Here is a 13,966-nt window from a genome sequence, read left to right on the forward strand (position 1 = left end):
GCCAAAGAAATTAATACCAAAAGCACATTTCAGCAGCCATGAACAGAAATGCAATTTAAAATCATCTTAAGTACTGTATATATGCTCTCACAAATAGCTGTAACCTAAACCTATTAAGTGGAAAGAAAGCCATTTTTAGACATTCTAATGAGGAAGGTTGAAAGTTCCCAGGGGTCCACCCCTAGATAAAGAACTGCAGGGAACCATATAACTGCTGAGAGAGGGAGAGGTTGTCTTTCTTGGGATGAGCCCCTAATTGGTTAAGCAGTGTAAAGTGATAAAGCAGTAAACCATATGCACACAAACTTCTAAAACAGATTCTGCAAGTTGTATTTACTTATTTGGGAATAGATCCCTAAACCTTGAAAATGCAGAGAAGTCATGGGAGGAGTATGGAAGGCTTTGGAGTGAGGAAAGTGAGGGATAGAAATGGTGCAATTCTACTTTTAAATGTATCATAAGTAAATGGATAAAAATAAAATGAAAAATTAATCATTAAAAACATGAGATGAGGCTATACCGATATTGAAGCCTTTTGTTTTTATTAGTTAATGATTCCCTACAATTCTGCCTTGAGCTGCTGAGATTTATCACCTGTGTCTTTACAGACACTGCTTCATGACCCAGATGGAATGTGATGAGCTGGTTACCTTTGCACACAGGCGGAGGGTGGCTCCACTGCCTGTTGGCCTGGCACTGGGCCTTGGTTGGCCCTTGCATAAGATACCCAACATTACAAGAGAATGTTACCACATCATTAAAGTTGAATCCATTTCCACTTGTCCTTCCATAAATTGGACTACCGGGGTGACCACAGCTAACAGCTAAATCGTTGGGGAAAAGAGAAGAATATAACATCAATTATCACATGACAATTATCTTTAATCATTTCAAAATAGAAAAATACACAAAGTATTTTTTTTTACTAACAAAGATATAGAAAATCAATAACACATATTGAGGTACACATATTGCGTGTTTTTTAGAGACTGCTTTGTGTGTGTGTGGGGGGGGTAAGAGTGCATGTGGTGTATTTTCACATGTGTGTGTGCAAATGTATGAATAGAGACCAGATTGGGGTGGGGGTTTTCCTCCTGTCACTCTGCCATTCTCCCTGTACCTAGAGCTCAAGTCTTTTGACCAGGCTGAAAGCCTACGAGTCCCAGCAATCCTTCTGCCACTCAAACACAAGGGTTACAGACTCTGGCAAGACCAAGACCATATCTTCCTAATTACATGGGTACAGGGTGTAGGATTCAGTACTTCATGGTTGTATAACAAACATTTCCTAGCCTGAAACATCTTTTAATCCACTTACTTATGATAATTTCAATAAAATGCTACACATGCTTAATATTTCATAAGCTTGGTTGTTCTATACAGTTTTTTTTATTGAATTTATTATTTTACGTGTCAATACCAGTTCCCTCACCCTTCTTTCCTCCTCCCCTCCCTCCCTACCCCCCTTCCTCTTACCCTCTCTGTCCCCTCACATGCACCCTGACCATGCTCCGCTCCCATCCCCCCACGCCAATTCCAATGTAGGGCAATGCCATCCAAGTGGGGTCATGTAGATCTGACAGGTCATGTGAAGTAGGGACTAGGGCTTCTCTCCTGTCTCTAGGTTAAGGCAGTTATCCCTCCATGAGGGATGTGTTCCCAAAGTCCTTTTGTGCATCAGGGATACATCCTGGCTCCACTGTCAGAGGTCCCTTAGACTGTTCAGTCCTTCTAGCTGAGACCCATATTCAGGGGGGCCTGAGTCAGTCCCATGCTGGATTCCCAGCTATCAGTCCCAGCCGTTATCTCCTCCTTGTTCAGGTCAGCTGTCTATGTGTTTCTGCAACCTGGTCTTGTCCTCTCAATCTGCATCTGGGTTCTAGTTCAACTCAGAGTTTAGGTATGGGTGTTTGAGGATGAGGGCTCCATGATGGTGGATAAGTTAGTTGTTGATCTTGCTATCCGGGAAGGGCATTCATGGTAGCCTTTCCACGGATGCTCAAATTGTTAGTTGGCAGCAGTCTTGTAGGTCTGTAGACCTTTTTTGGGTTCAGTTTTCTCTTCAAACCAATATTGGCTCCCTCTTTTATGTTCTCTCTCTCTCTGTCTCTCTCTCACTCTCTCATCTTCTATTCCTACCCTGACTCAATGTTCTATACAGTTTTTATGGTTGTTTTTTGTTTGTATATCTTGAAATAATACTGAAATACACACACACACACAAAGATTTGCAGTGACTTGTATTTCCACAGCAAAGATCATCTGACCAGTTAATTTTAATGGCTGTGATATTTGTATTCATTTTTGATGTAATTTTGAAATAAGCCTTTTGATATTATTTAGAAAAAGTTATCACGAAAAATTGACAGCCCAAAGTGTTGTAGTCTTTACAAGACAAGTTAACATGGACAACAGGGATCAACACATGGTGCTACCCTAGAAATTCCAATCATGTTTTGAAATGAACAGTGCTATAATTCTCCAATCCAATCAGTCTTACTGGATATTATTTGATAATTTAGCACTTATTACTGTGAAATTATATGCTCAGTAGAATTATTTAGAAGCTGTTTGTGTTCTGGTCATGGAATTATTTCTATGAGGTGTTGGATTTTCCCCAACCCTGCATTTCTAGAAAGTGTCTCACTGTGTCAGCTCACTCTGCTAATCGGAGCAACCAGCAATGATGTTCCATAATTGGGTACAGAACAGACTAGAGCTGCTCTTGGCACTATTTAAATGACCCAGGGGCAATTATTTTTCAGCTGCGTTGTTAATGTCAACCTACTCACTTGGAAATTTAGCTGCATCTTATTCTTGCTTAAAATTATCAATAAAAAAAAAAGTTTAGCCATCCCCCAGGGCCTATTCTCATTTAAAGACCTAATTATTTAAAAAAAAAATAGTGACATTATTTGGTTATGCTTGATTTTAGATGAAAAAACAAAACAACTCTAATACACATCCAACTGAATACTGCTCTCTTTAAATTACTTAGTGGTGGTGGTAGTAGGGTAGTGCTGTGTGTGTAAGTGTGCATGTGTGTGTGTGTATGTGTGTGCTTAAGACAGTGATTTTAATTGTTTATTATGGCTTTCTTATCCAAAAATCTCAATATCAAACACATTTCCCAGGAAATATCAGTTTATTTTTTAAAAGGAAAAAGATATAATTTATAAATATTACTTAAATTAGTAGTTGATTAAATAAGTCTTTTGTGTACCTGATATTAAAATAATCACATTACTTCTCTTAAGTTTGTAAAACATTTATCCATATACTATGATGTTGAAATTGAAAGAGTTGATGTCTTTATTGTCATTTACTAGACAATATTCATAAAATATTAATGTAAGTAATTGGGGATGGAAATTATTAGCAAAAATTAAAAAGTATATGGATAATCAGGGAAAATCAAAATGAATCACAGTATTATACATGTACATCTGAGAATTAATGACAATAAGTAAATGTAATAAAATTATCCTTATTAAGCATAATTTTACTTTTTATGTAGCACTTATAATAAATATGAATACTTCAAGGGTAGAAGTAGTCTAGAGAAAAAATATGGCTTATGAAGTCAAGCTCATCTCCAATCAGTAGCTATGAAAGGAGACGGGCTGGGGAAAGGTCTGTTTTCCTTGGAAGATATAGAAAGCACGTGGTAGGAAGGTACAGTTGGCTATGAGAGAGAATTGTTAAAAAAGGAAAACTTCAAGCAAATCTGCACTTTATGCTATGCCTCACAGCGGTAGTCTGACTTAAACCCTCACCTGGACTCACTTAGAGATGAGAATTCAGAAAAGTTCTGCCCAAAGGATGGCTATGTACCCATGTGGCAACACTTGGCTAGCATGCCAAATGCTCTAAGTTTGATCCTACACACACACACACACACACACACACACACACACACACTCACATACACATATACACACACTCACACAAACTCATGACACTCAAACACATCCACATATACACACATACATACACACACATTTATGTATACACACATATGCATACAACACAAGTGTACACACTCTCTCTATGTTTCTCTCTCTTACACACAAACACACACACACACACACACACACACACACACACACCACGTGAAATTCTGCCTTAAAGGTGTTTATTTCTGGGGTAGATGGCACACCTCTAGCCTGAAAGATTCAAGCATCACTTTAGGACTCATGAAGCAAAGATAAGAAAGGAAAGTTTTATCCCATTTGTGGTTCTTCAGCCCACTGAGCCTCAAAGCTATTTCTGCTCACCCCTTCACCCCTGTCACAGTACACTGCTCTCTACTTCCCAATTTAGAGTACCTCAGGCCCTTTACATATGAGTGTTCCACACCCAGGCTGCCTTCCCTTTCGTCCTCTGTCTTTTCTTGTGATGAAGAACATCACCATGGCCATATTTCATGTATGGAAAGTAATTCCTTATAACTCAAGAACACAACTGTAACTATTTAAGAAATTAAAATAAGATAAAAATGTCAAAATCTATTATATATATACATATATATATGTATATATATATATATATATAATGTGGTAGGGTGTTTTGTGTTTGTATTTGCTTGTATACCACTTGCATGTAGCAGCAACCAACAACAGAGAGCCTTAGACACCCTGAGTTTGGCAGTGCTCATGGTTGTAAAGCTACCATGTGTGTGCTGGAAATCAAGCTTGGGTTCTCTAAAGGAGAAACCAGTGCTCTTAGCCACTGAACCATCTTTCCAGTATCTCTAATATGTGAATTCATACATAAATTTGTCAAAAGGTTTGCTGAAATGTCAAATGTTTTCATTCAAATGTCGTTTTAAATTCTTAATCATATTTGTAGCCAAACAATTTATATTTGCTTTAAAAAATTGTAAATATAGCTACAAAAACTTTCTAATATTGGTTAAACTATTTTAATTACTTACCATAATATATTATTCATGCTTCATATACATAATATTAATATTTTAATAAAATGATTATTTCTGAAGGTAAAGGGAAATATAGTGATAAGCACTTTGAAATGTTTATGAAATAGAGTTCTCAAAGTGCAAATTACTTGAATTAACTGACATAATTACCAGTGGGTCTGACATCAGTACAATGGCTCACCATATGATGTCTGCTGTTTCTTTCTCCACTAATTACAATTTATCAGGATACTATTTGATGAGCTAGCTATAGCATCCTAATTACTGAAACATACCACCAGAAGAATTTACCCTGGAAAAAGCTTTGTAGTCTCACATCACAAGAATGCTGACATTGTTATACAGTGGTGTCAACAACTTGAAATCCTTGTGTTAAAATCATGCTGAGACTATGTCATACCCATACAAATGTTCTCTTGTAAATACTTACAAAAATGCTGAGATTCTAAACTTAAATTATGTCTTCTTGAAAAAAGGAAGGGATATAAAATTTAATAGTATTCCCATACATAGTTTTATATGATCCTGAAAGATTATTGCACAGAAGTGTACATGAATACATTATAAAAACTTAGATTACAATAAATGTTCTTATCTTGCTTAGTAAAATGCTTTATTCATTGGCTATTTCAGAACTAAAGAGGTCCCTAATTTCTTTTGTCGTGCTTACTTACGCACACAGGATGGAAGCTGACCAGACCAATTGTGATCCTGCTGGCAGATCCTGACTGAAGAGCCAATCAAACGAAAACCAGGATTACATTGATACACAACCGTGTCTCTGTATCCGTAATTTTCTCCAATGACTTGACCATTCACTATGAGTTCTGGAATTCCACAGTGGCCCGCTGAAATTTGTCAAAAAAACATTGTAATAATGTGACAGTAAATGATTTATTGTTTACATATATAATTAGATTTATTAAATATTTCAGCAATCATATGAAATTAAGGAACATAAAGGTAACTATGACACATTCTACAAACACCAAGAATTTAGAAATAAAGACAATCACCCAATGGAATGGGGTCACAGAGAAGCATTTCATAGATCAAAATGAAGGTCTGACAAGTAAAACTTGGATAAGTAAAGACTAAAACAGCATTTAGGAAAACAATTCAGTAGTATAACTCTCCCGGTGCATCTCTACAGTAGAACGGTTTGAACACAGGACCTGTAGAGCCTAACTTAGTGAATACAATCCCAATATGGGTTACATATTCTAATTAGAAAGTAAAATGTTGTATAATCAGTACTTTTTTTTACAGGTCTTTTCTTTTTTTAAGAGGAAAATAAACAACAAATTAAAGAAGATCCAACGTCCAGGCTCAGCCACTACTGTTGGCTGATGAAAGCCAACAGAGAAGAATCTACTACTGACACTCTGCTAAACCAGTACAAGTCCCAACTGCTTTGCAAATAAATATGTATAACACCCACAGGTAAGTATAATTCTCATGTCTTGTCAAATAAGTTTTTTTTTTTTTTTGAAACTTATGAAGACAAAACAGGTCAAAATCCAGACAAGACCTGACTATGGTGTGCAGATACTGATACATCAACAACACAACCTCTACAACCAAGGCTGAGGGAAGACATTACAGAAGGGGCAGAATGATTATAAGAGCTAAACAATTTGGAAACTTGCTGTGAAATCATGTCTGCTATATATGACAGGGAGTGATACCACAATATAGCATGGTGTTATGGATAGGGGAAGCATATCAGGGACTCAATCCTAAATGGAGAACTATAAATAATTAACACATGCAAGTGAAAAAGTGTTAATCTTCTTCAGGGATGAGCCCTATAAATTGATATCCAATACATAGTGATTAGCCATAAAATGCAGTGCTGGAATAGAAACAACTAATGCAGATACCTACAACAGTAAGGTGGAGGAGAATTAAAGAAGTTTTAGCATATTTAGGATTTCATTCATACAAATTTCTATAATAGGAAGAACTAACATATGGTGTAAAATGCCTAAATCCAGCTTCAGACTGAGTACAAAATACACATATATCATTGTATTGTGTGTGTGCGTGATGGGAGATGTCATTATGTATATATGTTTCTCATACTGGTTAATGAATAAAGCACTGTTGGCCAATTGGAAAGCTAGTTAGGTGGGACTAGGAGACAAGGAGGAAAGAGGAAGCAGTAAGGAGGAGTCTAGATGGAGAGACTGGGGAGACAAGACACTGGCCCCTTTCCCCGGTAAGAAGACCACGTGGAAATACATAGAAATGGGTTAATACTTAAGACAGAGCTAGCCGATAAGAAACTAGTACCTGGCCAACAGATTTATATCAAATACAGAGTCTCCGTGTGTTAACTGGTGCTGGCGCAGCAGCAGGACCAGACCAGTGGCAGGAGAAAAAACCATACTCCTTACATATGGCGCCCACATGGCTAATAAGAACTTCCACTTAAAATTTAACAAAACCTTAAAAAAGGGGTTTTACAAACGAACAAACAAAAAAAAAAAACCAGAGACAAGCAAGGTTTCAGCATTTTTCTCGGTTGGACTCTGCTTTGCAAGAGACAAGCAGATATTCGCACGGCTCCTTTAAGAAAAGTTTCCTGACTCTGGATAAGCAGCAAAACACCACAGGGCTTTAAAAAAATCATTGCTAACAATTTATTGGTATGTACAAGAGCTGGCAATGGCACTGACAACATCTTCAAGCTGGCAACATGCGGCTTGATGGCAATGTAGACCAAGGCAGTGAACACAGCTCTCAGTGCTGGCGGTAAAATAGCCGCCGCCATCTTTGATAAACCACAGCAGAAACAACTAAGACTTTCATTTTAGCAATGTTGTTGTTTACCAGATAAAAGACTCGTTGCCAGAAAAAGATAAAGATTTAGAGTAAAGACAGATTCACATAAAAAAAAAAAAAAATCTGTAAAGGTTTACAATGTGTTTTAAAATATATGTAGGCTTGGGAGACAAAAGAAATAAAATGGTTTTAAATAGACAGAGAGGAGCTGGGTGTGATGGCACACACCTTTAATCCCAGCACTCTGGAGACAGAGGCAAGCAGATTTCTTGTGATTTCAAAGTAAACCTGGTATGCGGAGTAAATTCCAGGACAGATAAAAGGTACACAGAGAAACCCTGTCTCAAAAAAAAAAAAAAAAAAAAAAAAAAACAAACAAAAAAAAAAAAAACAACAACACAGTAATAAAAAAGCCACAAATGGAAAAAATCTGGACACTGTACAATATTATATTGTCTTTGTATTGTTTGATTGCTGAGGAAACAACAACTGTTAAAGGAGATGCTGCTAGATCAATTCAATTTATATATTTTAAAAATGCTTTGACTCAAAAATTTAAGTCTAAGGACAAGCTACTGGGAAAAAGGATTTCTATTTTTGTTTCCACAGAAAATGAAAAGCTGTGGATTCCTTCCATGGTAATGTGGTTTGAGCAAGCCAGACCCCTTGAAACAATATTCCTGGTGATCCAACATTCAAAACAGCTTGAACAAGGCAGCCTTGCAGACTACAGCCAGGATTTCTGTGTCTTCTTAGGATCCCTATGACAGTACCCCCTATCACCAGGAAGTAGTTTGGAAAGAACGACGCCCAAATTCCCAAATATTGTTTATAAAGGTGTTTTCATTTAAATAGGGTTGGTTATAAATGGTTAATGATCACAACCAATATCTTTTTAAAGGTAAGAAGGGAATTATGGTATAGATATGATTACTTTGTTTTGGAATGGATTTTCATTTATTGATACAATTTAAGGCCAATTTTGTGATGTGTATATTCTCCTTTTGTTTAGGTATTGTGTTTATATAGCTCATTTAGAAATGTAATGTATAATTTAGTACAGATTATAGATAGTTACCTATAATAGTCAAAACTTATAGTTAAGTTAGTTAGGTTTTCTAGATATATAGAGATGTATTTGAGATGGATAGGAATTCTTCAAACCTTTCAAAGACCAACAGAATATGGCATTTAAAATGTTTTAGGGTTTTTCTTGACAATGAGACATAACTGCTCCTGGCAACACCATTTATGTCAGAAAGGAAGATGGACATTGAAGAAACTCATTATGAAGTTTACTTCCAATATGGCAAGACAAGCCATTTGGACAAGATACTGCTCTTGTCTGGACTGTTTGACTTTATGCTGTATAAACTGGACATGCAGGACCTATAGACTACTGATTCAAGATGGACATTGCCACAGAGTTCCTGCTTCATGGAAGAGTCTGCCAGACAGTCTGCAGGACACAGAGAAAAGTGACTGACAAACTGCCAATACAAGAAGACAGTTTAAGGTTTCCTGCTTTGCTGAAAAGTCTGCCAGACACACTATGGCCTATGGACTGAAGATGGAAGATTACAGAAGAACTTCAGGTGACTGACATGGCGAGTTGTCTCTGTCATTTCTAGAGTTTATATACTATCCTTCTGTAGTCTTTGAGGGAGTTAAAGACAGATAGTTATGGTTATAGTTTTCCTTAGTATTAAAAATAAGTTACTTAGACTTTAGACACAAAGATAGGATAGATGATGGAATATTTTCTTAAATCTTACTGAATGTTAATGGACTAAATATTGTTAACTGATTCTTATTTGATAACTGTTGTGTTATATATTTTGCTATATTAAGGTTAAATCCCTTCTTTTTATTTAGACAGAAAAGAGGAGATGATGGGAGATGCCATTATGTATATTTGTTTCTCATACTGGTTAATGAATAAAGCACTGCTGGCCAATAGGAAAGGAAGATAGGAGGGACTAGGAGAGAAGGAGGAAAGAGGAAGTAGTAAGGAGGGTCAAGATGGAGATTCTGGAGAGAATAGAACTGCCAGCTGCCTCTCGCTTTGAACACCACGTGGAAATACATAGAAATGGGTTAATAATTAAGAAAGAGCTAGCCGATAAAAAACTAGTAACTGGCCAACAGAATTATATCAAATACAGAGTCTCTGTGTGTTAATTGGGTCTGGCGCGGTGGCGGGACAAGACCAGCGGCAGCAGGAGGAAAAGCTTACTCCTTACATGTGTGTTTTTGTAGGCATCATAGTTTCACGTGCTAGTGACACATGCCTTTAATCCTGGCAATCTGGAGTCAGAGGCAGGTGGATTTACATATATAAAGAGAGACCCTCTAAAGAAAAATATGAAGAAAAAAAAGTAAGAATCATAATCAAATATTGATTTGTACCTAATAATACAGATGCTGAGATATAAATATTGATTATATGATTTACTTTAACATTGACTGAGGAGGTACACTGGCAGGTATTTTTTTAAAGCTTTGAAAGATAGATGGGTATTGAAGCAAATACAACAAAAGGCTTGTTCTGTAATGGATAAGAGACATGTAAGCATCTGCTGTTGATTGATCTTCTAACTAAGAAATGCACACAAATCACTGAGAACTAGGAAATAAAATCACTGTATCCAGACAAATGATCAAAAAAAAAAAAAAAAAAAAACCAAGAGTTTCTGGGTTAGAAGGACAATTTGACAGTGAATGAACACTTTTGTCAAATTCTAGTGCAAGACAGGAGGATTACATTGTTTGCATCCCTTCTCTACAGCCCCATTACAGATTCATATTAAGTGCCAGCAATATAGCCATTACTATATATTGCTCTACAATGATATTGTCTTCATAGACTTAAAATATGGTTTGTTCGTGTAGATTTCTTTAGTACTTTTTCCAGGGAATATAGTTAGAACATAATTGTGGTGGTAAATCCAAAAACTTCACACCTATCACAAAATAGAATATAAAATACAATGAAGTGAATTGTGTAACAAAATATATTACTTAGACATCTTGCATACAAATCGTCCAACTTATAAATGAACTAAGACATCTTGACTTGAAATAGGTATAAGTAAAATTATTTCAGATATATTAAAATATCATTTTGATCACTAATTCACATATTAATATGCTACAATTGTATTTGCCTTTTGTGGAGTTGTCTTTAGTAGATACTGTGGAATCCTCCCCTATTAAAAAAATATTTTACAATTATAGCTGTTAAAAATAATATTTTACTCTAACTAAATCTTTTATATTTCAAATATTATTGTATTCATGCAAATATTTTCAAACTTATTAGAAATATGGTATATAACAAATGATAGACTCTTCTACCATTTACTCTAAAATAGCATTTTTAAAAATATATATATTATGAAACAGTGTTAAAATTAATACATAAAATAGCAAGTGAATGGACAAACATTATTTATCACTTAAAATTTTTATGTAATATCTTCAATTTTTGAATAAATAAAACAAATACAAATCATAGTAATTGTTAATTTCAAGGAAATTGCTGAAGGTATTCCAAGTGTGGGTGTCATATAAACCATAATATACTTTGTATAATAAAAGGAAATGGATAATAATCACTTTTCTTTTGTTTTGTTTCTGAATAGAATTTGGAGAAAGCTCTAAGTACAGAAAAGAATCCAATTGTCTAAAACCAGATTAAAAATGGGTTTTAATCTTGCCATTTTATAAAAGAAAATAGAATATTGAAGTGTAGGTTTGTTTTTCGTCTTTAATCATATTGAGCAATACCTTGACAGGAGAACTGAATTTAGCTTAGAATGAACTGGCTAGTGTTAATCCAGTTCCTATGTACAGATATTTTCCGTAATTAGTTGTACCTTTTCACCATCAAAAGCAAGCCTCCCCCATAATAGCCACAAGATTCTCATTAAAAACACTATCTGCCTGAACTGTCCTACCCCTTTAATATTAATACCCTAGCTATCATCACAGAGTCCTTATCCAGTAATTGATGGAACCAGATGCAGATAGCCACAACCAAGAACCAGGCCAAACTCCAGGAAACCAATTGAAGACAGAGAGAGAGAGAGAGAGGAGTGATTATATAAGCAAGGGAGGCCAAACACATGATGGAGAAATCTACAAAGATAGCTGAACAAAGCTCATGGAAACTCATAAACAAAGTCTAGACCCACAACTGTGGAGAGTCCAGGGGACTGAACTAGGCCACTGCATGTGGGAGATAGTTGTGAATCTTGAACTAGCTAAAGACCCCATGATACAAACCTGACACATTTGCTAGCTTGTTGAAACCTATTCCTTAGGGTGGGGTGCCATGCTCAGTGGCAGTAGGACCACGATATTATTCCAGTGCATGAACCAGCTTGTTGGAGTCTATTCCCTTTGATGGGATGCTATGCTCTGTCTTAATGCATGGGAGAGGGGTCGGCGGGCCCTGTCCCAACCTAATGAGCCAGACTATGCTGACTTATTAGGGAAGCCCTTGCCTGTGACTGGGGGTGGGCTAGGGAGATTATGAGAGGGATGGGAAAGGAGAGGAAGAGTGGGGTAGGAGGGAGGACTATAGTCATAATGTAACATAAATTAAAAAATGAAAAATAAAAGTTACTATCTGAATGACTTCAAGTGTTATCTGTTTTCTGTCATGAGACATGTTAGGGTTGAACTTCTTCTGATTTTTTTACAACCTTCCCACATGAATCTAAGTTGCTACTTTGTGTCAAGGAATAGGTTCAGTTTTCTCTTGTGTGGGCTTTTTGGGAAGGGAGTAATGTAAAAAGTGAGTTAGAAACCCATACCTAGACATCTGGTTTCTGATCCACTCCACAGCCCAGAGGAAAGGCATTCCCTGACAGCAGAACCAACAAGCATGAATCCCACATCACATGTAAAGATGGCTGTGGATCCATAGGAAGTTTGTGTCCCAATCTTATTTCCATTTGGAGGTGTTGGTAATTCTCCACAGGAGATAACTTAAAAACAAAACACACATGGTTAAAATGCACTTGTCAAAATTAGCATGCTGCTTACATTTTGAGTTGTCTTTGAACTGATTTTCTTAAATCTGAAAATTGGCATTTCCAAATCAAATTTAAATGTGAGAGAATGGAAAGTGGAAATGACATAGTTTAATATTTAAGGTTTATGTTTGAATAGAGTATAATTAGTCCAAGTCTTCCTTTAACTTTGAAGGTTGAGCATAGGTATCTGAATTTGAAGCTACTAAGACATCTAGAAATCTATTTTCATTGTCATTATTTTTTAACCTTATTATCTTATGCCACAAAGCAAGCAAAAATCTATGTTAGCATAGAGATTTAGAAAGAAAACTATAAATCACACATATGCTTACAAGATGTTATCTCAGATACTTCTATGTCTGCTAGAGATATAGTTAGTTATGTCTAGTGTAAATTTATTAAAAATCATACAAAATTTATTTAAAAAATCATATACTCACTTCATTATTTTTTAATTTATAAAATATGGGTGTCTAGTGCTCTTTTATTGACATAGATTTGTTTTCAGATCAGGTTAAATGAATGATTTAATCTAATGAGTTCTGGGACAAATTAACAAAAAAGCTAAGGAAGTTAGGAAGAATTTCAACTGACTATCTTCTGTTTATTTAGGTGTTTTTTATTAGTCCCTGATCTCTCTCTCTCTCTCTCTCTCTCTCTCTCTATATATATATATATATATATATATATATATATGTATGAATAAACAAATAAACTGATAATTTTCAAGTTGATCAAATAATATTTTTAGGTTCACATGAGGCTGGATCAGGTATTTCAAATATGTCCTAACATTAAATCATCTCAACACTTTTACAAAATAAGTATATTTTTCTTATTTAGGAAATTGAAAATCAGAAAGAACAAATATCATACAACAATGCTGTTGAAATTAGATGCTTTAGATTGCCTGAGGTCGAGATCATTGAACTCTGTGGCTTGTCTATAACATTAACTCATCATTTGCTTTTATTTAAAAAAACAAATTCAATGCATATAAAAAAATCTAAAGCACTTCCCAGCAAGTGTTAAAAACACTATGATTATTAATAAAATATAGCTTTTATTTTTCAGCCATATCTCACAAGTTATTTTATTCAAAATATTTAGTAAACATAATGAGTAAACCTTAAAGTGGAATGAGAATAATTTCATTAATGACATTGTTTCACCAGTTAACAATAGTTTACACCTG

The 13,966-nt window shown here is 35.4% G+C and overlaps 1 protein-coding gene across 1 annotated transcript in view; it reads right to left on the reverse strand.

Moving 5' to 3' along the window:
• Window positions 1-13,966, reverse strand: part of Csmd3 (CUB and Sushi multiple domains 3) — a 1,059,412-nt gene that overhangs the window by 48,171 nt on the left and 997,275 nt on the right. Inside the window, exons 53-55 of the mRNA XM_051202442.1 lie at window positions 12,550-12,723; window positions 5,617-5,790; window positions 651-824 (exon numbers count right to left, since the gene is read on the reverse strand). Coding sequence (XP_051058399.1) covers window positions 651-824; window positions 5,617-5,790; window positions 12,550-12,723 — 522 coding nt within the window. The remainder of the gene's footprint in view (window positions 1-650; window positions 825-5,616; window positions 5,791-12,549; window positions 12,724-13,966) is intronic.

This window comes from Phodopus roborovskii, unplaced genomic scaffold (assembly GCF_943737965.1).
Source record: "Phodopus roborovskii unplaced genomic scaffold, PHOROB, whole genome shotgun sequence".
NCBI lineage: Eukaryota > Metazoa > Chordata > Mammalia > Rodentia > Cricetidae > Phodopus > Phodopus roborovskii.